At 46.8% G+C, this 25477-nt stretch overlaps 1 protein-coding gene and 1 pseudogene across 1 annotated transcript; one reads left to right on the top strand and one right to left on the bottom strand.

Annotated features, from left to right (window-relative positions):
• On the top strand, nt 3182-3817 carry LOC102172415 (annotated as a pseudogene).
• On the bottom strand, nt 9330-17508 carry LOC102172125 (keratin, type II cytoskeletal 2 oral). Its single transcript, XM_018049019.1, is given in 11 exon segments — nt 9330-9631; nt 10041-10075; nt 11673-11893; nt 12517-12642; nt 12750-12914; nt 13691-13786; nt 14487-14547; nt 15661-15887; nt 16948-17156; nt 17159-17481; nt 17483-17508. Coding segments are annotated over 11 exon segments (1791 nt in total).

Raw genomic sequence — 25477 nt, 5'->3', positions numbered from 1 at the left:
AAACACACCTACTTCATGGGATCATTATGAAGACGAAATGAGTTACCCCCCAAACTCCCCTCCTATCCAGGCTGCCACATAACATTGAGCAGAGTTCCCTGTGCTATACAGTAGGTCCTTGTTGGCTATCAGTTTTAGAGATAGCAGTGTGCACGTGTCCATTCCAAACTCCTGACTGGATACATGTATATATACACACACATATACATATGTATATATATGCACATCTGAGTCCCTTCACTGTTCGCCTGAAACTATCACAGCTTTGTTTATTAATTGCCTATATCCCGATACAAAATTTAAAAGTTAAAATAAAAGGACAATGAGTTACACATGGAATTCTCAAAACAATGTCTAGGCAGGTAAAAATTACTAAATAAACTTTTACTTCATTTACTGTTTTTCCAGAAACTTGAAATCTCAGGATATGAGGGGAAAAGGAGGTCCAAGTGTTGTAGCCAAAGTCTTGCCAGGAGGAGGGATGGCTGCCATTGAATCACAAGGAATGAGGATATAGCAGCTGCTTTTGACCATATTCTCCCACCACTTTGGCCCAAAGACCCAAGAGGGAGGTAAGGAAAGGCTGCCCCGGAGGTGAGCCAGGCTGGGCACTGAAGTTAGCCATTTGGCTATTACTGAGCCGTTTGGAATTCTTGGCCACGGCTGAACACTGAAGCCAGTATGTAAAATGTGCCAGCCCGGGGGTGTGGCCAGCCATGAGATGGATCCAGAAAGAGTGGAGCGCATCATGGCAGTTGGACATATTACAAAGTCTGACACAATTGACTTAACCCCAAAGACTCCCTCAGCACCCCATTCTCTCTTCATCTCTCACTCACTCCACACACAGCTGCTAATATAACTTCCTGCAGGCCACATTTCCTGTGTGCTGCCCTCTAATCTAGCAAGCATCGTGGGTCCCTTTTATTCTATCAAGCTCATAGAGCTAAATGCATCATTATGTATTGCATTTTAATGGAGATGAGAAACCAGAGAAGTGAGGGGAGGCAGGGCAGAGTTCATGTGCAAGGGAACTAAAGGAACTGATAGGATAGGGGTTCACTCAGGGACAAACTCTTAGCTTGACAATGTCTATCTGGGCTTTAGCTTCCAGGCAGATGTGCTTATAGGGTCATCAATCCTGGGAGAAAAAAAAACTATTGCAGAGAGGTGTGGCTAAGGGTAGGGAGAGTTTCTGCATCACCTATCAGGTCCCACTCTCAATATTTGATGCACGAGTGCTGGTCACTGCTGGTGATGGTCTCCATAGTCCTGGGTTCTGGTCATCAGCTACAGGGCAATCCTGGAAATCCTCCTGAGAAAGTGTCACGTCCTTGAGAAAGGACCGCCATTTTCCCTTTGCTTGTCCCCTCTCCGCCTTATATAACCCCACCACCCTGCTCACCTTCTTCACAACCATGAAGTCATTCTTAGCCTCAGCACTTGTTAAATTCATCTGCATATCTACTAGGAAGGAGAAAGGTCATGCCCAAAGGACAGCTGAGTCAGAGTATGTGTGCATGTGCCCAGGGAAAGGTGTTTATCCCTGGAGATGGCCAATAATTATGGAAAGCTGAAACAAACTATTAGAAATACCTTAAGTCCTAGATTTTCTTTGTATTTCCATCACAAAGGATTATTGTTGGCTAGCTAAGACCCTGCATCTTAATTATCAGTTTCTCAAGCAAAAAGTGAATGAAATATATTAAAGGACATTTAAATATGAACTGTGTTGGCCTTGACTGTGAGAAACCACATCTTTAATAAGGCAGAATGCTTGACTTGAAACAACCAAATGACTAGTGTTAACGGTGGGAGTGGTTATGGAGCTCTAGTCCACACATTTGCTAATTGCTCTCCCTAGCAGCCTAGAAACAGAGAAAACAGCTAGGTATTTATCTCTGTCAGCTAGCCAGGCATTATTTCAGTGACCTTGGGCATCAGAGTGAGGTTCTCAGAAACTCAGCCAGTGGGAGAAAGAATGTCCAGAACGTACAAGAGAGGTAGGAGGAAGGATAGAGAGACTGATTCAGTTAGCACATCAGTCTCTGCTGTCAACTGTATAGCAGCAAGCCAAGGAACCCCACTCCCCTCTGAATCCCTGCAGAACTTTCTAATGAATTCTTTGGTATATGCCCCTGGTCCTCCACTCCTTCAAGGATCTCAGAGTCTTCTCCACCCTTCCTGGAGGACCAGTTCTTACTAGAAGAGAAGCATCCTCCCCATTCATATCCCAGGCAAACCCAATGCCCCATCCCACATCAGATTCCTGGGAAGCAAACTCTGAGATGGATTTGTGGGCAGAAAACATATGGGGAGTGCCCTTAGGATTAATGTTGTGAAGGAGGGAACGAAGCAGGATTGGCGTAGGGAGCTATCTACTACAGACCCCTAATCCCTTCCAAACTGATTCTTGCTTATCTTTCTCTTAACTTCACCCCACTCTGTTCATCTCATCTACTACTGCAAGCATGATTTTGGAGGTGGCCCTTCCACCAACTTGGTCCCACTTTCCTGCAATCCTGTTAGCCTCCTCTGACCTCCCTCTCCCGGAACTAGGTTCTATCTTCCTGACCTCACCCCAGCTATTCTCAGCATCCCCACAGATAACTAATTAGGGCCCAATGATGAATGTTTCTGAGATTCTGGACTCCTGAGTGGCTCAAAGTGCTGTTAGAGTCCTTGCCTCAGACAAGCAGATTAATAAGAAAAACAAAATATCCACCCAAAGAGAAAATGGATTAAACAAAAGAAGAAAAAATTCACAGAAAGTGAAAGTTAAAGAATTAATAAGCAGATTTATAATGTTCAACCTCATTACTAATTGGAGAAATGAAAATAAAACCTGAAAAAACAGTGAAAAATTCAAAAAGAATATCAAAAAGTGTTCATAAGACTGGAGAAACAAGAAATCATATATTACTTATAAAAGTATATTACTTATAAAAGTATCAATTGGTACAATGTTTCTAGACAAGTTTGACAATATAAATCAAAATTTTAAAGTGGCCTAGCAATTCCACATCTAGGAAGGTATCTTAAAGAATGAACAGGATGAGTGCTCAGAGATATGTGTTCATTGCAACAATGTTTATTATACTGGAAAATAATAGAAATAACATATGCATCAAAGTGCTATGCTACAAACATATAACGGAATATTGCTCAGTCATTAAGAACGATGTCAGCCTTGGTTACAGGAACCAGGGCGTTGCTTCCAGAGGTCAGTAATGGGAGCCAAGTCCAGAGTGGTGGGTGGGGCATAGAGTTCCTGGGTGCGCTGCACCGACCCAGACTCGGCTGGGCCCCAGACTGGTGAAACGGCATGGACTGGACATAGCGGAAGTGACGGAAGTCTTGGAGGAAGAGAGTTTCCCAGTGTCCACTTCTTCCACCGCTGAAGCTGTTTGATGCTGTGGTTGGCTCTGTGGAGGACATTATCATGGATGCGGAATTCCAAGTACAGCAGAGAAATTTCATGGACAAATACTACCAGCAATTTAAAAACACGGAAGAGAATAAACTCACCTACATGGCAATTTTTAATAAAAACCTTCCTTTCATAGAAAAGTATATTGAAAATCAGCTCCTGGAGCAGATACCCGGATACAACATGGCAATTTTCACCACAACGTTAAAGCACCATAATGATGAAGCGGTTCATGACATAGTCAACATGCTCACATTCACAGACTTTCTGGCATTTAAAGAGATGTTTCCACAGTATAGAGCAGAAAAAGAAGGCCGACGACTGGATTTATGCAGTGGTTTGGTGGTGACCTCCTTGTACAAATCAGCTTCCCAGAACAACACGTAGCACTACCTCCTCCGTCCAGGCAGTGGAAGCCTGATATCATGAGCCAAATCGCCTGGAAGAGGCTTCTGCTCGCGATGACAGGAGAGTACATCTTGGAGAGACTAGCTCTGTTCTGCAGCATTTTATTAATTTTAGGTATTAATGGGTCAAAAAGATAATTACCTGACTCTCCCAGGACTTCCGCTTTTTTCTGAAACACTTTCCATTCAATAATCCTGGCTAAAGTGAATAACTTCTCATTGTGCTTTTGAGAGTCTGGCTGCTAGCGAGCAAGGCTGTGTCAAGCATTCCACCTGGAAGGCCCCTAGCCCAGCATATATGTGTCAACAAAGTGGAATAATACCGTGTCCCAAACACCAAACACCACAGGCGGGATTTGCCTGAACCTTTCAGGTACTAATAGCTCCTTCACTTGGGTAAACCTTTCATGCAGTGGCCCCTCTGTGTGGGATCTTTGATGATTTGGGCAGTGCTTACATAGGGTGTTAAAATAGCTGCCCCTGTCTTCAGAGTTCTGAAACTCTGTTTTCTGCCTGCCATCATGGGGAAATTAGAACTAGCTTTGGCTGTGGAAATAGACTGGAGAAGATTTCCTTTATCCAAAAGCTGCATGTGAGGATCAACTTCCTAGTCCTGTTTGCAGTTCTTCTATCACTGTCTTCTAGTTCTGATATAGACCGTGTTTTGAGAGAAACTTCTTTTTTTCTTGAATAATTTTTGGAGAAAAACTGTAGATGAATATTCTAATTCATCTATTAGATTTGGTCTTATAATTTCTGTGATTAACCAGTTTAAATCTAAGTATTAAGTGCTTGTCATTTTTAGGTGTTAGTGCTATGATGGTGTTACTGGTGTTACCAGTATGATGTTGCTCCCTGGTGTTACTACTTTCCCTGATGCCAATGAATATATGCTATACTCTGTAAATAGACTAAAAGACATCCTTTTCTATAGTATATTAAGTGTATTTGTGCAAGTTTACTTAAAATCCTTCTGTATAAATCAGTTGGTTAGTTTCAGGTTTAGCTGGGAATGGTGGCGGTTGTGGTAGTAAGTCACTTCAGTCATGTCCGACTCTTTTGCAACCCTGTGGGACTGTAGCCTGCCGGGCTCCTCTGTCCATGGGGTTCTTCAGGCAGGAGTACCGGAGTGGGTTGCCCTGCCCTCCTCCAGGGGATCTTCCCAACCCGGGGATTGAACCTGCATCTCTTATGTCTCCTGCATTGGCAGGCAAATTCTTTACCACTGTCACCACCTGGGAAGTCCTGGGTTGAGGACAGGTTTGATTAAAATGTGATTCTTCAAGCTCTGCACTTCCAAGTCTATTCTTCCTATCAAAATAGTGTTCCACTGGTCTAACCCAGCCAGAGAAAGAAGGGAGCTTTGATTTTTGATCTTCCATCTAGGTTTGGTTTAGGAAAATGTTTGGTAGAATATTACAGACCAGAAAACATGTATATCACACCTCTAGATAGAAAAAAAAAATAGTAGTTTAATTCCCAATGTGTGCCTTTTGTTTTTTTAATGTAAAAATTAAAATCTGCATTAAAAATAATGACTTCTATCCATATTTATTGTATTGTTGTTGTTCAGTCACTCAGTCATGTCTGACTCTTTGTGACCCCATGGACTGCAGCACACCAGGCTTCCCTGTGCTTCACCGTCTCCCAGAGCTTGCTCAAACTCATGTCCATCGAGTCAGTGATACCATTCAACCATCTCATCCTCTGTCGTCCCCTTCTCGTCCTGCCTTCAATCTTTCTCAGCATCAGGGTTTTTTCCAGTGACTTGGCTTTTCACATCAGGTGTCAAAAGTATTGGAGCTTCAGCTTCAAATCAGTCCTTGCAATGAATATTTAGGGTTGATTTGCTTTAGGACTGACTGTTTTGATCTCCTTGCTGTCCAAGGGACTCTTAAGAGTCTTCTCTAACACCACGGTTCAAAAGTATCAATTCTTTGGCATTCAGTCTTCTATATTTATTGTATGGAAAGAGGCTATTCAGTAAATTCCACAGTAAAGTAAATGAAAACCAGGTTATAAAGCAGTATGTATTGTAAGACTCTCCATATTAAAGTGTAGTGACCTGTGCTTTTTGCCTGTGTGTGTGCACACACGTGATTACACAAAGGTAAACATTACAGGGTGGTAGAATTACAGATGATCTTTCTTTTCCTTTTTTTGCTTTGTTAAATGTTTTGCATTTTTGCTATACGTTCCTTTTTTAATCTGGGAGAAGATCTTTAGAAGGAGAGGGTGAAGAGTGAAGGATAGAAAGAATTAACAATAAAGAATGGAGAAAAAAGCGTCGACACTAGGAGATAAATTCACTGCTAAAGGTATAACTGATAGGATTTCAAGTATCCTGTCGCCCTCTGACCATTCCACATGGGCAAATACCTACTCTACCCACCCTGGCTTCTTTCAAACACAAACAGCTTTAGCTTCAACTAGGAGGTGAATTTGAGGGACTCCTGAAGTTTCAGAAAGCCCAGGATTGCCAGCCTCCAATAGACTTAGAAATACTCCACCCTCTTCCACCCCTACTCTGCCCTGAAACATCATGCCCTCACCCTGAAAGCGTCCATGCCCCACTATCACATGGTTTAGTCCGAGTCTATGTCAAGAACATGGGACATGAGGCCAGTCCTGGAATTCTCTGGGAGTTGGTGTGGATATCTGCCCTGTATCTTTGTCCTTTCTTTATGTGGCCCAAACTCTCTCTCCTTCCCAGGCCGGCTCCAGGCTTCCTCTCCCAGTCTTTCACTACCTCCCTCAAGAGCCCCCTCTGCCAACTCTTTTCGAAAGAGTTCATAAGAGGGTCCTAGGCAGAGCCTGGTGGGCTTCCATCTATGGGGTCACACAGAGTCGGACACGACTGAAGCGACTTAGCAGCAGCAGCAGCAGCAGGTCCTCACTGTAACTTTCAGCTCCATCCTGCCTTGCAGTGTGATCTATCCCATCTTCTTGGGAGGAGGGAGGTTCTGTTCTCCTTATTCATTTCAATTCATTCTTTCAATTGACCACCAAACTTTTACTCAGTGCCCCACACCCTGTGCGGGGCCCTGAGACAGCACACCACACCAAGATGTTCACACGTGGAGCAGATGGATAAAGAGACTACAGAGACTCATGGATTCTGTTCAGTGTTATGCAGCAGCCTGGATGGGATGGGAGTTTGGGGGAGAATGGATACACATATATGTACGGCTGAGTCCCTTTGCTGTTCATTGAAACTCCCAGTGTTTTGTTAATTGGCTATAGTGAAAGTGAAAGCGAAGTTGCTCAGTCGTGTCCGACTCTTTGAGACCCGTGGACTGTAGCCCACCAGGCTCCTCTGTCCATGGGATTCTCCAGGCAAGAATACTGGAGTGGGTTGCCATTTCCTCCTCCAGGGGATCTTCCTGACCCAGGGATCAAGCCCAGGTCTCCCACATTGCAGGCAGATGCTTTAACGTCTGCACCACCAGGGAAGCCCAATACAAAATACAATATACAAAGCCCAATACAAAAGTTTAAAGAGAGAGAGAGAGAGATTGCGGTGGCCACCCTCACCCCTGCTGCTCCAGTGTAGCGAAAAGCTGGTTCAATCCAGGACTCTTCCCAGTAAACTAAGCGACACATGGAGCAGAGCATCCGGGGTGTTTTCCTAAGGTTAGTGAAGTTCCTTGGAATGCCTCTAAAGGGCCAGTAAGAGCAGTAATCCAGAATGGCCTGCCCTGCTCCCCAAATCCCCAGAGCTGCGCCAGGGATAAATGAGAAAGAGGGCTACCTCCTGCCTGTAGACCTTAAAAAGATGGGCATCGATTTACTGAACTCTCAAGTGTAGGAACTTTGAAATATCTCCTTCTCCAGAGCTGCTATACTTGGGGTGAACATAGGCGATCAGATCAGGCTGTAGAACATGAACCTTGAGCAATCTCCTGGTAATCTCCTTGGACCATCAGACAAATTAGTCCAGCTCTGATCTCACTTCTGGGTGGTAATGCATGACTTACAGTGACTTACAAACCAGAGTTTTATCACACTTAAAGGCCTGCAGAAGGGATTGGTTTGGCAGGTGGGGAAAGGAATGAGACTCTAATTGCCATCTCCACAGACTCTCTCAAGTCTCTGGTTTCTATCAGTGGCTCTTATTACCCTGATCCTTCCTGGGTTTGGGATTCAGCTTTCTGAAAATGACTGGGAAATGTTGGTGTAAGGGTAGACACGCATCTTCCCCACTTGTAATTTTACATCTATCTGGTGTGAGCCTCACTAGTGTAGCACTTCTGCCTCTTACCTGAAAGAAAGTGAAAGTATTAGTGTTTCAGTTGTGTCTGACTCTTTGCAACTCCATGGGTGAGATTCCTTTGTCCATAGAACTCTCCAGGCAAGAATACTGGAGTGGATTGTCATTCCCTTCACCAGGGGATCTTCCTGACCCAGAGATCAAACCTGGCTCTCCCACGTTGCAGGCTGATTCTTTAGCATCCGAATCACCAGGGAAACCCTTGCCTCTTACCTGGAGGGAACCAAATCCCACTGGAATCTATTATGTTGATGAACTGCAAAACACTCCTTTACCAAGACTGGGTCTAAGAGGCCCAGTGGGGGGGATGAGTGGGAGGCCCTGGGAGTGGAACCTTGCTCTTACCTGGAGGGAACCAATCCACTGGAATCTATTATGTTGATGAACTGCAAAACACTCCTTTACCAAGACTGGGTCTAAGAGGCCCAGTGGGGGCAAGGGGTGAGTGGGAAGGCCTCCTTGGGAGTGGGCAGTCCCCACCGAAGCAACATAAATACTCTTGACCAGTCCTATCACGAGAACACAATCAAATGGATAGAGGAGAAGCCAAGACTATGCAGTGTCCTTTACAGCTACTACTAACCTAGGAGATCCATCCATACCTGATTTCTGTCTATTCTTGGACCTTGGTTTATTCTGTGACTCTTTGAAAGCCAAATACCAGAATATGAAATACAGTGCAATTTATTGGGAAAAGAAAGTACAACAACCATCAGCAGAGAATCCACAGCTCAGGGAATTAAGGTGCCAGAGGTGAGTCAGGATGTGATGTCCAGATGCGGAGCGGGAACCCTGAGAACCAACAGTCTGGAGATCTTAACCATTTACCCTCTAGCAGCAGCCCCACTGCACTGCCCTCCTCAGGCAGGGGCTGAAACATTCCAGCCTCAGACCATCAACTCCCAAGAGAGATGTGCCAGGGCGGGAACAGGCCAGGCTGGGAAGACCCACACTTGTCTGGGTTGAGGCGCTGCTGTCCAAAGTCAGGGGCCTTTACAAGGGTACATCTAGGGGCATCATCATCCCAGGCTAGCAGCTGGACCTCCCAGGCCTAGGAGAGGCCTTGGGGATGGAGGAGCCAGGAAGTTCAACTGCTTCCCCCGGGAGCTTGAGGAAAAGCAAGGTTGGGGTTGGCATTTCTTGATGTCAAGCAGAGAGGGGAGAAGTGCTGTCCCAAGCTGAGGGGAAACCAGTGGGTGTGGAGACTAGGCCCCCCAAAGGATCATTTGCAAAGCTGGTTTGAGCTGGTGGTCTGAGTGAAGCAAATGGTTGTGCCGCGCCCACTGCCAGACTTGTAGCCAGCGCTTCCTGAGCTCTGGACGCTGCTCGGGTTCACCGAGCCACGGCTCCCGTCGCTGCAGGCCTGGGAGACCCGCCGCTGCCGCCGCTGACTCCTCCACAGCTGCCACTGTTCCCTCCTGCTGCCGCCGCCGCCTCTGTAGCCACTGCCACCAGTGACCCCTCCAAATCCCCCACGGCCTCCACCAGGGCTGGTGCCTGTGCTGGTGACGTTGCTGACCACCGCTAAGGAGAGCAAGCGCTCGACTCAGGCTCAAGCCCTGGGCCTGTACCCCAACCCTGCTTGGCTGTGTGACTCAGAGAAAGTTACTCAACTTCTCTTAGGCCTCAGTGGGTAAACAGCAGGAGTGAGCCCTGGCCCTCTGGTCCCCTTCCCCAGGAATAAGAGCCAGAAGTATCCACAGGAATTTCTGGTTCTCCAACCCAGGGAATGCCCTGGGACCGCAGGGGCTTCAGCTCTAGCCTGCCAGTTGGCCAAGTTCCACTCGGAGCAGAGTAGTGTGGCCTGAGACCCTGGACACTTGGTGGCCTGGCTGCCTTGCATGGGCCAGGCTCTCCCACCCAAATGTCAGTCAGCATGTTTCTAGTTGCCCTTTTTGCATTCCAGGGAGAAAGTTTCTGAAAGGTTACTTACAAATGCACACAGCGCTCTGACACTCTCCAGACATCCTAAAAAGCAAGAGGAGATGAGGATTATTTCTGCAATGAGTCCTTAGCCGAAGAGCTCAGGGTTCATAACCCTGGGAGCCATGTCCTCCCTTTTGCCCTCATAGGGGTCAAGCTCCCAAAAGAAGAAAGGCTATTCTGAGTCCAGACACAGATCTCCCCAGGAAAACAGGCTGCTGCAGGGAAGTAAGGCTTCCAGCAGCTCCACCAATCACCGTCTCTCCATCTTCCCATCATCTTTCATTAATTTCCCAGATTATCTTCCAAACACACTACTCATCACTCAACACCTCCTTGATTAGCCCATCCTCACCTCTCCTCCGCTGCTGAGACCATCTTCCCACCTTAGCTATGCCCTTCCCCTCCTTCACAAAGGCCTGGCTTTCGTATTCCTACCACTCTTCTTCAGGGAAGCCTTCCCCAGTGAGCCCTCCTGGGGTGGTGGTGGCAGCAATGGTTATTCAAGATGGATAATATGTGAGAGGGGCTGACACTCAACACATGAGGGAAATGTCCTGCCCACTCTCCCCATCTTCCCGTGCCTCATTCTCGTTCACGGAGCAGCATGACCACATGTTTGAGCAGACACGGAACGTGTCCGCACGCCTTGCCAGTGTGGCCCCCACTGGTGTCGCTCTCTCCTTCCTCACCCCACAGTTCCCAATGCAGGCAGCGCCATCTGCACTCTCACTCCTTTTCTTAGAGACGCAAGAAATCCTTAAGTTTTCTTCTCACATGTGAGTTCTGCTTCCTCCATCAGATTGGGAGCTGCCTGAAGACAGAGGTTCTGAACACAGGATTCATGGAGCAGCTAGTCATTAGAAGGATCTTTCAATTCTTGACACCCCTTTGGCATTTGACATCCACTCGCTGAGCCCTTACCTCCTACTTGGTATTGTGTTATTTTTCCAGAGTATATCTGTATCAGCCGCCTTCCCATATAGACTCAGCCTCAGGGATGCGGGTGTTCTAGGACTGTCCATACTGAGCCACCCGGCATGGTAACCACTCCCCACATGAAGCTATTTTATTTAAATTAAATTAAATGTAAAACTCAGCTGCACTCACCAGGTTTCAAGTGCTCATTAGATAGCACAGGTATAGGACATTGTCATCATCCAAGAAAGGTCCGGCGGACAGCACTATAACTTTTATTATAAGCCCAAAGGACTTTCCCTTCCACCTGCATATAGTGAGGCTCAGCAGAGGTGTTTAGCCGCTCAGTCGTGTCTGACTCTTTGCAGCCCCATGGACTGCAGCACACCAGGCTTCCCCGTCCTTTGCTATCTCCTGGAGTTTACCCAAACTCATGTCCATTGAGTCAGTGATGCTATCCAACTATCTTATCCTCTGTCGCCCAACAGAGATATGTAATGCAATATTGATGTCTAAGGTAAATCAAAGTGTGAGATAAGTTTGATTGTCTATATACACGCACATATATATACATAGAGAGAGAGAGTGGGGCCTGAATCCTCAACTCTGTCATTCAGGAGATTCCCTACCTATTGTCCTCTCCCTGTAACCTTGTTCTCTTTCTTCACTATCAAAGGTCACTCTGACTCACTTCTGGAGGATAATGACCCCCCCAGCCCCTCACCTGCACTCCTCACTCTCCAGCAGCTTGCAGTAGGTGGCGATCTCCACATCCAGGGCCAGTCTGATATTCATCAACTCCTGGTAGTCACACACCAGCCGGGCCAGGTCATCCTTGGCCTGCTGAAGGGCGGCCTGCAGTTCTTGGAGCTTGGCATTGGCATCCTTGAGGGCCAGCTCCCCACGCTGCTCAGCATCAGCAATAGCATTCTGCAGGTTGGCATTCTAGCAAAGAGGGAGTTGAGAGACTGTTTAGCCTAGTGACCAAAAAGCAAACAACTGATCTTTCCAACGTCTCTTACCCACCCAAGAAATTCCTCCCTTTCCCTTCCTCCCCTTCTTAGAAATTCAGTGGCGCATACTCAGAAAACAGAAATCAGTTTCACAGTTGGTTCATTCTTTTCTGGCCCTTTTAAATTAACTCATGTCTCATCAAGAAAAGGAACACCAATTTGCTGGTTAAGGTGGCAGTAGTCTGGTGAGTGGTTCTTTCTTTTTAAGATTGTTAAAAGACTGTCTTTCCTAATCACTTCATTCTAGTGATACAAATTAGTCTTCAAGGTTATGTGAAGTGTGTGATAAATAGCTCATTAAGGAAAGATCCTACTGAGAACTGAGTGTTTAAGGCCACCCTTACAGTTGGAAGATTTGCTGCTGGGCAAACCAGAATGGACAACCATCTCTCCTTAGGGAGCCTCAACCTTGGGGAGGAGAATCGAGGAGAACAGAGTGTCCCAGAGATCAGGCTGTCCCATAGGCAACCACAAAAGGACTGAGAAGGCCTGTGGCAGAAGCCCAGCTGTTACTTCTCCTCCCCAGGGCCCAGAAGACCTCCAGCCCAGACCCACCTGCTTCTTGACATTCTCAATCTCAGCCCTCAGCCTCGGGATCATCCAGTTGAGCTCCATGATCTCATTCTTGGTGCTCTTCAGGTCTTCCCCATGCCTGCCGGCCTTGTTCTCCAGCTCGTCAAGCTGACAGAAGAGAAACCCATCATCACGACTTTGCAGCCTGTTGGAGCGCTTTTGATGGAGGTCAGCGGATCTACAGCTAGAGTGTGGGAACACAGGAGAGCTCCCACCTTGGGCTTGTACAGGGCCTCGGCCTCGGCCTTGCTCTTCTGCGCGATGTCCTTGTACTGGGCCTTGACCTCATTGATGATGCTGTCCAGGTCCAGGCAGCGATTGTTGTTCATGGACAGGACCACAGACATGTCATGAAGGTGATTCTGCATCTGGGTCAGTTCCTATGGGAAACATGAAGCTCACTTTCACCATCTCCTCACCTCAAGAGATGCTGAGAATAAAGAAGAGTCTTCTACCCCCACAATAGGGGCCAAGAGTGGGAGAGTTAGAAATATCAGCTTGCATTTCAGGCCCAGCTACAGCCTAAAGGATACCAGACAACAAAACAAAAGGAAAAAGGAACAACACCTGTATAAGACTGTCAGCCTGCAAGTATCAGTCAGTGAACCCTACTGGGTGGGTTTCCAGGGGACTTCAGTAAGGAGGGGTCCTCTGGAAGAGCTGGGTTAGGTACTGGGTTAGGAGCCAGAGGGTTAGAGCCAACTACAGAGGGCAAGTAGGGGACAGAGAGGGACCCTGGCCCTGTGAGCCAGGTCTAGGCGACTGTGAGGAGTTAAGCTGGCATTGCCTGGGAGGAGCAGAGCTGAGAGCTGAGCGCCACTGCTGGGTTTGTGAGTGTCCTGCCGTGTGCGTGCCTGTGCTCCGTCGTTCAGTTGCATCCGACTCTTTGTGGCTGCATGGACTGCAGCCCACCAGGCTCCTCTGTCCATGGGATTCTCCAGGCAAGAATACCAGAGTGGGTTGCCATGCCCTCCTCCAGGGGATCTACCCTACCCGGGTATCAAACCCGCATCTCCTGCATGGCAGGCAGATTCTTTACCACTGAGCCACCAAGGAAGCCCCATCCTGCCACGTGACTGTCCCCTGATGTCACACTTGGGAAGCATGCTTGGAAAGATGCGGCTAAGAAGGCTCTGGGGCTCGACCAAGGAATCACCGTCTCATAGAGGGTCCTCAGGAAGTTGATTTCATCTGTCAGACCATCCACCTTGGCCTGAAGCTCCACCTTGTTCATGAAGGCTGCATCCATGTCCTGAACAAAAGGAAGGGAGGAGGGGAGTCAGAAACCCAAAAGATGTGACTGTCTGCTCCCCCTCCACCCAGAGCACTGTTCTGAGTCTTCATCGTTCTTCTTTGCCCCTCCCCCATTCCTCTCTCTAATTATGACTTCTCTTTTTTGAAAAAAAGAAAAAGTGGTTTTCTTCTTTTTAATCGCCTTGGCCAATCAAATCCCAAGGCTTTGACAAAACATAAACCCTATCAGCCAGGTACACAGTAAGGGTAGCAAAATCACATTTATCCGATATGTGACTTTGGTTAGGTAGGACCAAAACCCAGCCTCTTGAAGAGAAAAGAAGGCATTCTTCTCACAGCCTCATCTTTACAATGACTGGCTGACACAAGCTACCAGTATTTGTGGTATCTGATTGTTTTTATTAATAATATCCGGGGAGGCTGAAAACCTTGATTCAATGCTATAGATAAAGCCTGCATTATTATTTCACATCACCAATCAGCTCATTGGTCACATTATAAGATGTCGTCCCCACCAGCAACATACTCAGAGCAGCTGCCTTCATCAAACTCCTCATTCCACAAAAATGCAAGAAAAGGTGTAAACAGCCCACAGAGCATAGCGTCACAGGGCCCCAGAGAAGTTGGCTCTGCTCTCCCTCCAGGGGTACCCACTCTCAGAAAGGGAGCCAAGGTCCCCATTGTCCCAGATTCCTCACCTTCTTGAGCCCCACAAACTCATTCTCTGCAACAGTACACTTGTTGATCTCATCTTCATACCTGGGACATAAAGAGCCACACATTTGGACATTGACATTTCAGAAGTTGGAAAAAAAAAAAAAGAAAAAGAGACTCCTAAGAACTCAGGCACAATCTCCTCACCAGGGAATAGGACCAGCTTCAAGGGTGTGCAACCCACACAGTTACACAGAGCCCTGGGTTCAGAAGGTCGTTATGCTTGGTTTAAAGCTCTGTTGACCCAATCTTGAAATTCTTAATAATTTTTTGACAAGGGCCCTGAGTTTTCATTTCACACTGAACCCCCAAACTGATGTAGCCAGTCCTGCCTAGAGGCCTTTTAGAGCTCAGGCCACTGCCTCAATCACCTCTCTCTAGGTCTGAGTGACACGCCAAGGAGTGTCAGGCAGGGGAGGGGAAGACTTCGAGGAGCCCAGCTCTAGACACACCACGAAACACGTGGGCAGATAAGCCCAGAGAAGTATTTGCTCAGGCTGGCTGTTTCAACCTCTGTTCTCTCTGTTTCTCTTTTCATTAATCTGAGCAGGTGCCCACAAGCTTGTGCGCATGGAGTGGAATGGGGCCTCCCCAGAACAGGCTTTCCCCTTCTTGCAGGTCCTGACCCCGGGGGATGTCTGGAGCCCCCTTCCCATCTTGAGAGGCCCGTTTACCTCTTGCAGGCCTCAGAGGATGTCAGCCATAATTGCAGACATGCGAGAAGGGGCTGACTGAAGCTGCAGAAATGGGACTGGGCTGGACACATTGGAAGAGCGCTTTACAGCAGTCTGGCCGGAACCCGGGACCTGCCCCACCCACCGCTTCACAATCTAGGACCAGAGCAGGTGAATTTGCATTGTACCACGGTGCTGCCTTGGTACAATAAATTGTGGAGGGCCCTCCAGTCTAAAGGACTTTGAACTCTGGGAGGACTCTCTTGTCCATCTGGGCTGATGTAGAAGGGCCCTGCCTGGAGACTGACAAATCTGGCATCATCAGCCACTTGGAAGTCTCAGTCCTCACCCTCTCACATACTCGATAAATCCATCCACAAGTCCTGACTGAAGGTACAGTCAGGAACAGTTAAAAATCCTCAGTTGGGACCGCACCTCCCTGCTAATCCCCCAGGAGGGGAAACTCCCGAGCTGGGGCCCTCACTTCTTTCTGAAGTCTTCCACCAAGTCCTGCATGTTCCTTAGCTCTCCTTCCAGATTCCCCTTCTCCGCCAGAGCCGAATCCAGCTGCCTGCGCAGGCAGTTGATGTAGCTTTCAAATAAAGGCTCCAGGACTCTGGAGCCCAAGCTGGAGCCCAAGCCCGCGGTCCGCTGCTGGAGCAGGTCCCACTTGGTTTCCAGGACCTTGCTCTGCTGTTCCAGGAACCGCACCTGCGGCAGGGGAGGTACAGAAAGAGTCAGCTTCTTGAGTTGGGCAGGTGGGGCCATCCAACCCAAAGGGTTCCATATGTGGAAACTCAACCCGGTTGTCCAATCTGCAAGAGCCTCTGTTTTTTCAGGAATTTGAGAAGGATGAGGGTTTAGAAAAGGAGGAAGAGATACATTGAGTGCTACCTGAATGCTGTTTTCACATAGTCTAACTCACTTAATCCTCCCATACAACTACCTATAAGTGTTATCCCCCTTTTGTAGATAAGGAAACTGAGGCTCCAGGTGCTTAAATAAGTTGCCTAGAGTGAGGTGGCTACTAAGTGTCTAAACTAAGAGACAAACCCAGCCCTCATCAAGTCTGTTGGAATCCTTCAGCATACACCTAAAGGAGGCCTGCACAAAGCCCTCATCATCTTTTAAAGGAAAGCTTTTTTACCTCCCTTCAAGCAGGGAAAATAGTCAACAAGGCTTAACTTGTGCTAAATTTTTCTTATTCTCCTTAACTGTTTCCCCTTTCAGTTACTCAGCTCACAGCTAACTTCAGTTTAACTTCACACCCAGCACACCTTTCCCTGCCCGAGTGTGGACAGCTTGGTGTAATGTGGCTAAAGCATAGCATCATCTAGAAGGTAAGTCAATTGCCGCTACTCATCACTGAGAGGCCGTCCTGAGATTCCTCCTAATACAGGTTTGGTCGTCAGCTCGTTTGGATTACCAAGCAATTGCTCCTCAAGAGTCACTGAAAGTTAGCTATAACAATTTCATGGTTAATGTCCCTTTCTTAAAAAGAGCTAAGAGCATTCCTAGACTCTCACTTCACTTTCCTGGGCCCTGTCCCAAGAAGAAAATCAGGAGATGAAATCCTTCTCCCATTTCACAGCTGGGAAGACAGGGCCTGCAGAGCAAGAGAGGCATACCGACTGTCCTGTAGGGGCCAAGGTAGAACCAGCACGAAGCTGGACCCCCTGCCTCTAAGCCTGGCAGGTCCCGTGGGCATCTTCCTATACCATCCCCCTGGGCAGCCCAACCCCTCCAGGACACCTCTGGGCTTTGCCCTCACCTTGTCAATGAAAGAGGCGAACTTGTCGTTGAGGGTCTTGATCTGCTCCCTCTCCTGGGCCTTTACTTGCCCAATCTGGGGGTCGATCTCCACATTGAGGGGCTGCAGGAGGCTCTGGTTGATGGTCACTTCCTGGATTCCCCCAGGGCAGACACTAGAGCCATAGCTACCAGGCCCACCAAAGCTACTAGTCCCTCCAAAGCCACCAACCCCCCCCCATAACCACTGCCCATTCCTCTGACTCCACAAATGCCACCTCCATAACCACCTACATAACCACCTCCACAACCACCTCCACAGCCACTGATGCAGCTGCTGCGCCCTCCCCCAAAGCCACCAGCCCAGGAGCCAGCCACGCTGATGGAGATGCTCTTATTGCCACCCAGGTTGTAGAGGCTGCGACTGCCAAAGCCGCCTGCTCTGCCCCGGGACCCACAGACCCCTGCGCCAGCTCCTCCAGAGCAGGCCACACAGCTCATCCTGCTGCTGCTGCTGCTGGGGACCACAGCAGAGCAGACGGAGAAGCCCTTGGATGGATTTCTTGCAGACTTGTCTGTTCATGGTGAGAGAGCTCAAAGCCAAGCTAGCAGTCACTTAGCAGGAGCTGCGAGAGGGATGAAGACAGAGGCTGGGGACAACAGAGGAGACTGGTCTTTATATACCAAGGAGTTTGGCTTGGAAGACGGAGAGGCAAGCAATTAGCTGAGAGTCATCTTGGGTTTGGTTTGTCTCCCAGGCAATAAGTTACTTCCACTTTGCAAACACACCTCAAAAATAATCCCCCAGACCAAACTGACTTTGTTCTCTTGGCTTAATCATCCAAACTTGCCTCAGTTGACAAAGGACTGGAGCTCTCCTCCCTCCATGGGTTTCCTCAAGGGTCTCAGGAAACTCAAACAGCACCTGATCCAGCAGGATGAATGGGGGTTTGATACCAGGGGGTCAGGAGCTACTGAGCTCTGTGACACCAGGCTGAGTACCAGACAACTTTTTCCAGGTGACCTGAGTACCTCCCTGCCTGCAGAGTGCCACCACTCCATGGCATGTCCATGATACTTCAAAGAAATATCTAGAGGAGGGCTTAGGGTGGGGAGGATGGAGGGATGAGAGGTGCACTGACCCCACAAGGATCCACTCTGGCACCTCCTCTGCCAAATCATCCCTTAAGCCAGCTTGTCACTTGAGCTGAGAGGTGCTGCTGTCATGGGAAACACAAGTGAAGATAAAATATCTGACCTGTGGGAGCAATGAAGTCAGATATGCAGCAAGTGTGAAGCTTGCAAAGAAGAAGGAGATGCATACGGAGAGGAGTCTCAGACCAAGCCCCGCTACCACCATCCTAGACCAGCAGCAGGTGATTTCTGGATATAGAAGCAAGGCAGGGCAGAATGTGGGACCAGTTGGCTGATGGAGTCAGCTCAAAGGCCCCATTCATCATCTTGGAATGAGAGTGCATGCTGTATCAGATCTGGTGGCCTTTGACCCCCTCCCCCTTCCTGGTCTGAGTTAGATGCCCCTCCCTGTTTTCCCACCACACCCTGTGCTTTTCCCACCATGGCCCTGATTCAGAGTATCCTTATCTGTTTATTTGTCAGGACCCCTCTGGGTCCTGAGCTTGTCAAGGGAAGGACTTGAGTCCTGCTCATTCTAAATCTCCAGCCTGTCCGTAGGGTAAGCACACCGAGAATGTGTGTTAACTGATGACTAGTATCTAAGTGTATAAATAATCTAGACCCAGCCTTATGGGATGTAAATCTTCAGAGGAAGGGTTTGGGTGTCTGTATTCTTAACAAGCCCTTCAGGTAATCCTCATGATCAGGGGTCTAGAAGATGGGTGTTCCTTCTGGGCTCAGGGAGGGAGGGGAACGGAGGACCCTTGGCAGTAGAGTGAGTCCACCGATGCATTACTGCTCTCACTTTTGACAACTCAATCGTCTCCCATCCCTGGACCAACCCATCTCCACACCCAGCCACACCACGCATGGCAAGAACAAATTCTCAGGTTGTTACCTACATATGGGACTTCACAAGCTATGGGAGAAACAGCAGCGAGTGATTCTCACAGCCCGAGAAATAGGTGGTGAGTCTATCTCCAGAAGGCTGGTCAAGTTGGCAACATGCACTCTCTTTCTGGGATGGTCTCCAGACAAGGCAGGCTGGTGCAGAGGACTGGTCTGAAAAACCCTCAAGAACCTCAAGTTTAGCAATTTTAAGTGCGCTGCAGCTAATTCTCAATTCTCTGCTCTGCTTCTTGTCTAAAGTTAGTCCACTTGGTTAGAAGCTCAGTATCTCTTTGACCTTGAACAAGTTACTTAATTTTTATGTGTCTTGGTTTCCTCAACTATAAGATGGGATGATAATAGCAGGTACTTGAGCATTAAACAAGTTAAATAAATATGAAATGCTTAGTATGGTGCTTAACACATGGTAAGCACTCTATGTTCACTTATTGCTAATATTCTACTTGGGAACATGGGGAAGGGAGTAACTTATGTTTGGCCTCAACTGTCCTCAAGACAACTTTCACCTCTGAGAAAGAAGCTGAGTGTGAGTGGAGAGTAAGATAAACAAATTGGGACAGTAGAGAGTAAGACCTCTGCTAGAATTGGTTTGGATTGGGTGACCTTGAGCAGTGACTCAACACACAAATTTGTGTTCTAATCTGTCAAACCCCTTCCAACCTAATTGGTTTGCGATGAGCCTCACAGGAAACAATGTAAGTTGAAAGTCCTTGATAGTTACAAAATGCCACGCAAAATAAGGTAACTGGGGTCTAACAGAAAGCCTGTCGTCGTGGACTTCAGAAGACCTGGGTTCAAATAACCTCTTGTCTACCTCTTACCACGTGATGACCTTGGTCAAGCTACTTGACTTTGCCGTTGTTGTTTAGTCGCCAAGTCTAGAATCTTTAGCCTCTCTTATATGTAAAATGAGGATTCTTCTTATATGTAAAATGAGCCCCACTCACAGGATTGTTTTGAGATTTAAATCGTGTCCAGCAACAAACTGGGTTTTTAAGTCAACATTACCCATCCATAGCCAATTCATGAAGGGGATCTGTGTCAGGTTCTTCTCTGAGACATTTACTCCATCCACCAGTTGAATGCCAGTCCTCTTGGAGAGGTCTATGTTCATAATCTTTGAAACTCCTTTAAAAGCAGAAGATGAAATGCCCTCCCTGGGAACAAAGCTGAGCCAGGCTCACCTGAAGCCCCAAGTGAGAGCTCAAAGCAAACAAGGACAAACATCAGTATCTCTGCCTCCCTTCCCCTCCCTTGGCTCCAGTGCTGAGGCAGTGGGTGGCAGCCTCCTAGGTATGGCTGATTTCTGCCATCCTGGTAGATACTGCAGAAGAGGAATGGAGAGAGGTAATGGGCAGGTCACCGAAGCACAGTTTCGGGTTGGATTCCCCCAATCCACATACCCTGAGCCTGCCAACCACCGCCTAAATTAGCCAGTTGGGGTTGTTTTCTCAGCAGTTGACTAAAGCTGCTGAAAAGATCCAGAATTAGCATCCTGGGCTCTATTTCCCACTGATCTTCTAGGGCAGTTCCAATGAACTACCTGCAGCCAACAGTGTGAGTTCTAATCCCTCACTTGCTGGAACCTTCTGTGTAAGGTTGCCAAATGGCAGAACACTCTGAATCCTTATTTCCTCACCTAGAAAATAAGTCAGTTTTCAAGAAGCAGAGTTGTTCCCTCTAACCAAATTGTTCTCCGGTACTCAACTGCAGTGAGAATGCTTGAGTTTCCTAAAATGTAATTGTAAGGGGAAGAATGAATCATGAGACAGTAGTCATTACCTCTAGGTCAAAGTGAGCAGACAACCTTCTCCATCTAGGAGACAAGGATGAAGGGGTGATTCTTACATGCCCTTTTCTACATATGGATTCTCAGATCCAATTTTCAAGATAATCATTAATTTGTTCTTCAAAAAAAAGCAGTCATTCTGGATCTGCTGCCCTGGACTAAGAATTATTATTTTCTCCTTTTTACCATGTTAAAAGAAAAACTTGGCACTACTGAAATAACTTCACTTAACAAATATAAATTTTTTTACATTAACAAATGTAAATGTAAAAATGTAAATTTTTACTTAACAGTAAAAATATATTACTATTTTTTACATTAATAAATGTACATGTAAAAATGTAAATTTTTACTTAACAGTAAAAATATATTACTCTATAGAACTAGCTCCCGTTAACCGCTTAAGCTTGATAAAGAAGTGAAAGTCTAAGTACAGCTAAATCCTTTTGTTACTAAACCTTATTAGCAATCACAATTTTTCCTAATTCTGGTTCCCTCTCCAGACTGGATTAGAATACTCTTCTACTCACCCCTAAATCCTTATCTAGTCCTAGATTCTCTCCCAAGACTTATCTAGGGCAGAAATCTATCCCCAAGTTAGCCTTGATTAAAACGTTTTGTGGTTAAATAAATTTGGGAAATGAAAATTGTTTGGCTTTCTCTTGGGTTTTTATTAAAGCTTATTTGCCTATTAAAAGCCTCTCTCTTGTACAAAGAATCATTTACTTTTACTAAATTGGAGCTCCCCAAACAAACCTAGCAACAAAATCTTTCTATGTTCACCCCTATTAACTTGCTGTTGAATATACTTTTGTTGTTCAGTCACTAAGTCGTGTCCAGCTCTTTGCAACCCCATGGACTGCAGCATCCCAGGCTCCTCTGTCCTCCACTGTCTCCCAGAGTATGCTCAAAAGAAGCGCTGAAACAACCAGGCATCCAAAATGAGTAAGAATGCAAAGAACTAAACAGACATTTCTCCAAAGAAGACATACAGATGGCTAACAAACACATGAAAAGATGCTCAACATCACTCATTATCAGAGACATGCGAATCAAAACCACAATGAGATTCCATCTCACACCAGTCAGAATGGCTGCTATCAAAAAGTCTACAAACAATAAATGCTGGAGAGGGTGCAGAGAAAAGGGAACACTCTTACACTGTTCATGGGAATGCAAACTAGTACAGCCACTATGGAGAACAATGTGGAGATTCCTTAAAAAACTGGAAATAGAACTGCCTTATGACCCAGCAATCTTACTGCTGAACATACACACAAAGGAAACCAGAATTGAAAGAGACACGTGTACCCTAGTGTTCATCACAGCACTGTTTACAATACCCAGGACATGGAAGCAACCTAGATGTCCATCAGCAGATGAATGGATGAGAAAGCTGTGGTACATATACACAATGGAGTATTACTCAGCCATTAAAAAGAATACATTTGAATCAGTTCTAATGAGGTGGATGAAACTGGAGCCTGTTATACAGAGTGAAGTAAGCCAGAAAGAAAAACACCAATACAGTATGCTGCTGCTGCTGTTGCTGCTGCTAAGTCACTTCAGTCGTGTCCGACTCTGCGCAACCCCATAGATGTCAGCCCACCAGGCTCCCCCGCCCCTGGGATTCTCCAGGCAAGAACACTGGAGTGAGTTGCCATTGCCTTCTCCGCCAATACAGTATACTAATGCATATATATGGAATTTAGAAAGATGGTAACTATGACCCTATATGCGAGACAGCAAAAGAGACACAGATGTAGAGAACAGACTTTGGGGCTCTGTGGGAGAAAGTGAGGGTGGGAAGATTTGAGAGAATAGCATCAAAACATGTATCTTACCATATGTGAAATAGATCGCCAGTCCAGGTTCAGTGCATGAAACAGGGTGTTCAGGGCCAGTCCACTGGGATGACCCTGAGGGATGGGATGGGGAGGGAGATGGGAGGGGGGTTCAGGATGGGGAACACATGTACACCCATGGCTGATTCATGTCAATGTATGGCAAAAACCACAATATTGTAAAATAATCAGCCTTCAATTAAATAAATTAATTTTAAAAAATTTTAGAAAAGAAAGAATGCACGCAGAGGACAGTCAAGGGATGATGACTTAAAGTCAAGGAGACTCGCCTCATCCCTGGAGAGGAAGCACTTGCTCCCAGTGACAGAGAGAAGGCTGTTGGCAGACTAAGGCCTGCGGGATGAAGAAGCAGGGAGAAGCACTTTGGGACGCTGGGAAATAGAGAAGGTCTGTGAGAACCAATGCTCCTGTCAACCTCTATTTCTCACCAGCCACAGATTTTGCTGGGTCTTTCTGAAAGCCATGGGACCCTCCCTAGGGAAGCAACCCTGGGCAAGGGGCCTCATCCCCTTGGATTTTCCCTGTGCTGGATTTTCTGAAACTCAAAACAATGGCAACTGCTCCCTCTTTTTCCTTGCGGTTTGGAGGAGTGAAAAACATGGAGGCCTTAAAGTTAGACCTGTGTTCAAATCCGAGCCTTGCCACTTTCCACTTACATGGACTCCAGGGAGTCTGGCCTCAGTTTTCTCTTCTGTAAATTGAGGTGAGCACAGCCTCTTTGTGAGGTTGCAGTGAGGACCATAGAAAGTGTGATGGAAAGCCCTTACACACGGCATTTCTCCATACAGCAGCCTTTGTGATGATGACAATGATAATGTCCATATATGGAGCCCTCCTGGGAGTTGTCAGTTTGGAGGCTGAAGAGGAGAAAGGAGTTCTAAGGGGTAGCCTAGCTTAGGGTCCTTGTGGCACTGAAGGCTGATCATTTGGGCATAAAATTGCAAAGAATCTTTGTGAGTCACCTAAAAGTCATTCTTCCATGCCTGGCCAAGCCAGTTTCCCACTACAGGGGCTCATCAGTAACTGCTACTGCTGCTAAGTCGCGTCAGCCGTGTCCGACTCTGTGCGATCCCATAGACGGCAGCCCACCAGGCTCCTCCGTCCCTGGGATTCTCCAGGCAAGAACACTGCAGTGGGTTGCCATTTCCTTCTCCAATGCATGAAAGTGAAAAGTGAAAGTGAAGTCGCTCAGTCATGTCCAACCCTCAGCGACCCCATGAACTGCAGCCTACCAGGCTTCTGCGTCCATGGGATTTTCCAGGCAAGAGTACTGGAGTGGGGTGCCATTGCCTTCTCCGGCTCATCAGTAAAGCAGTTCATCAATCAGTAAATGTTAATTGAGGTACTGCTTACTTCTCAGAGTTGGAAGGACTATAATTCAGTGAAAATAATTTCCTCTTTCAAATTCTTACTTCTTTCACTTGTCTGTGAAGGTATATAAAAATGGCTAACATTGAGTGCGAGCCATATACCAGCCACGGAGTTAGATTATTTATAATTATCATTTCTAGCTGTCCTAAAAACTCCGCAAGATTGAAATTTTCATTCATATTTTACAAATAAGGGCATAAGCTTAATGAAACTAATTAACTTGTCCCAAGACAATCAGCTGAGTGAGATGGGATTTTACTCAGACTATGCAACTACAAAGCCTGTCATAAATCAATGGATCGCTTTTATCTGTGTGGGCTTCAACAAATCAAATGACACCATCCCAGAGTGGAAAGCCCACTCTGACATTTAAAGAACCCATCATAGAAGATGATGGATAGATATGCCTCAAAGCAGCCACTTGTGTTAATGAAAATAGCTTTAAATCTTACAAATTCCTCTTTGGCATCAAGGAGTGACACCCATCATTATCCAGGTATTTCCCCCAGTCAGTCTCTCTGACTCCTCTACTGGAGACTGGAACTCTCCAGAGCTGAAGGTGGGCCTGGCCACAGCAGACACCTGAGAGAACCTCTTCTGCTAATATCAGAACTTCAGGTTTGGTTTCTGGCTCCTCAAGACTCCAGTAAGCTGTTAGCAGCACGTGTCAGAGCTGGGTGGAAGAGAGGGCCTCCAGGAGACTGAAAAGAAGTCAGCCAGCCCCATCCAGCAGCATAGCACAGGGGTTATGGGTGTAGACTTTGGATTCAGGGCCCAGATCTGCCATTTCCATCACTAACATGGGCATGTTACCCTGCCGCTCTGAGCCCCGCTTCCCTCATCTGGGAAGTGAGGATATTTACTGCCTGCCCCCTCTGGCAGTGATGAGGATTACATGAGATGACTGCACAAGGTGTCCGGTGTATGACTCACACCAGTAAGCACTAAATGAAAGTGAGTAGTTTAAATTGCATTGTTTCTGTTAAGGATGTCAGGACAGCCGTTGCATTTTACGGTCCAGCCCTCTCCTTTTATTTATTTTTTTTTAATTTTTATTTTTACTTTATTTTACTTTACAGTACTGCATTGGTTTTGCCATACATTGACATGAATCCGCCACGGGTGTACATGAGTTCCCAATCCTGAACCCCGCTCCCACCTCCCACCCCATATCATCTCTCTGGCTCATCCCCGTGCACCAGCCCCAAGCTTCCTGTATCCTGTAACGAACATAGACTGGAGATTCATTTCTTACATGATAGTATACATGTTTCAGTGCCATTCTCCCAAATCATCCCACCCTCTCCCTCTCCCTCAGAGTCCAAAAGTCCGTTCTATACATCTGTGTCTCTTTTGCTGTCTCGCATACAGGGTTATCATTACCATCTTTATAAATTCCATATATATGTATTAGTATAGTGTATTGGTGTTTTTCTTTCTGGCTTACTTCACTCTGTATAATCAGCTCCAGTTTCATCCACCTC

This window comes from Capra hircus, chromosome 5 (assembly GCF_001704415.2).
Source record: "Capra hircus breed San Clemente chromosome 5, ASM170441v1, whole genome shotgun sequence".
In the NCBI taxonomy this organism is placed as follows: Eukaryota; Metazoa; Chordata; class Mammalia; order Artiodactyla; family Bovidae; genus Capra; species Capra hircus.
Note: the sequence above shows the minus strand (reverse complement) of the source record. Positions and strands in the feature narration are given on the sequence as shown.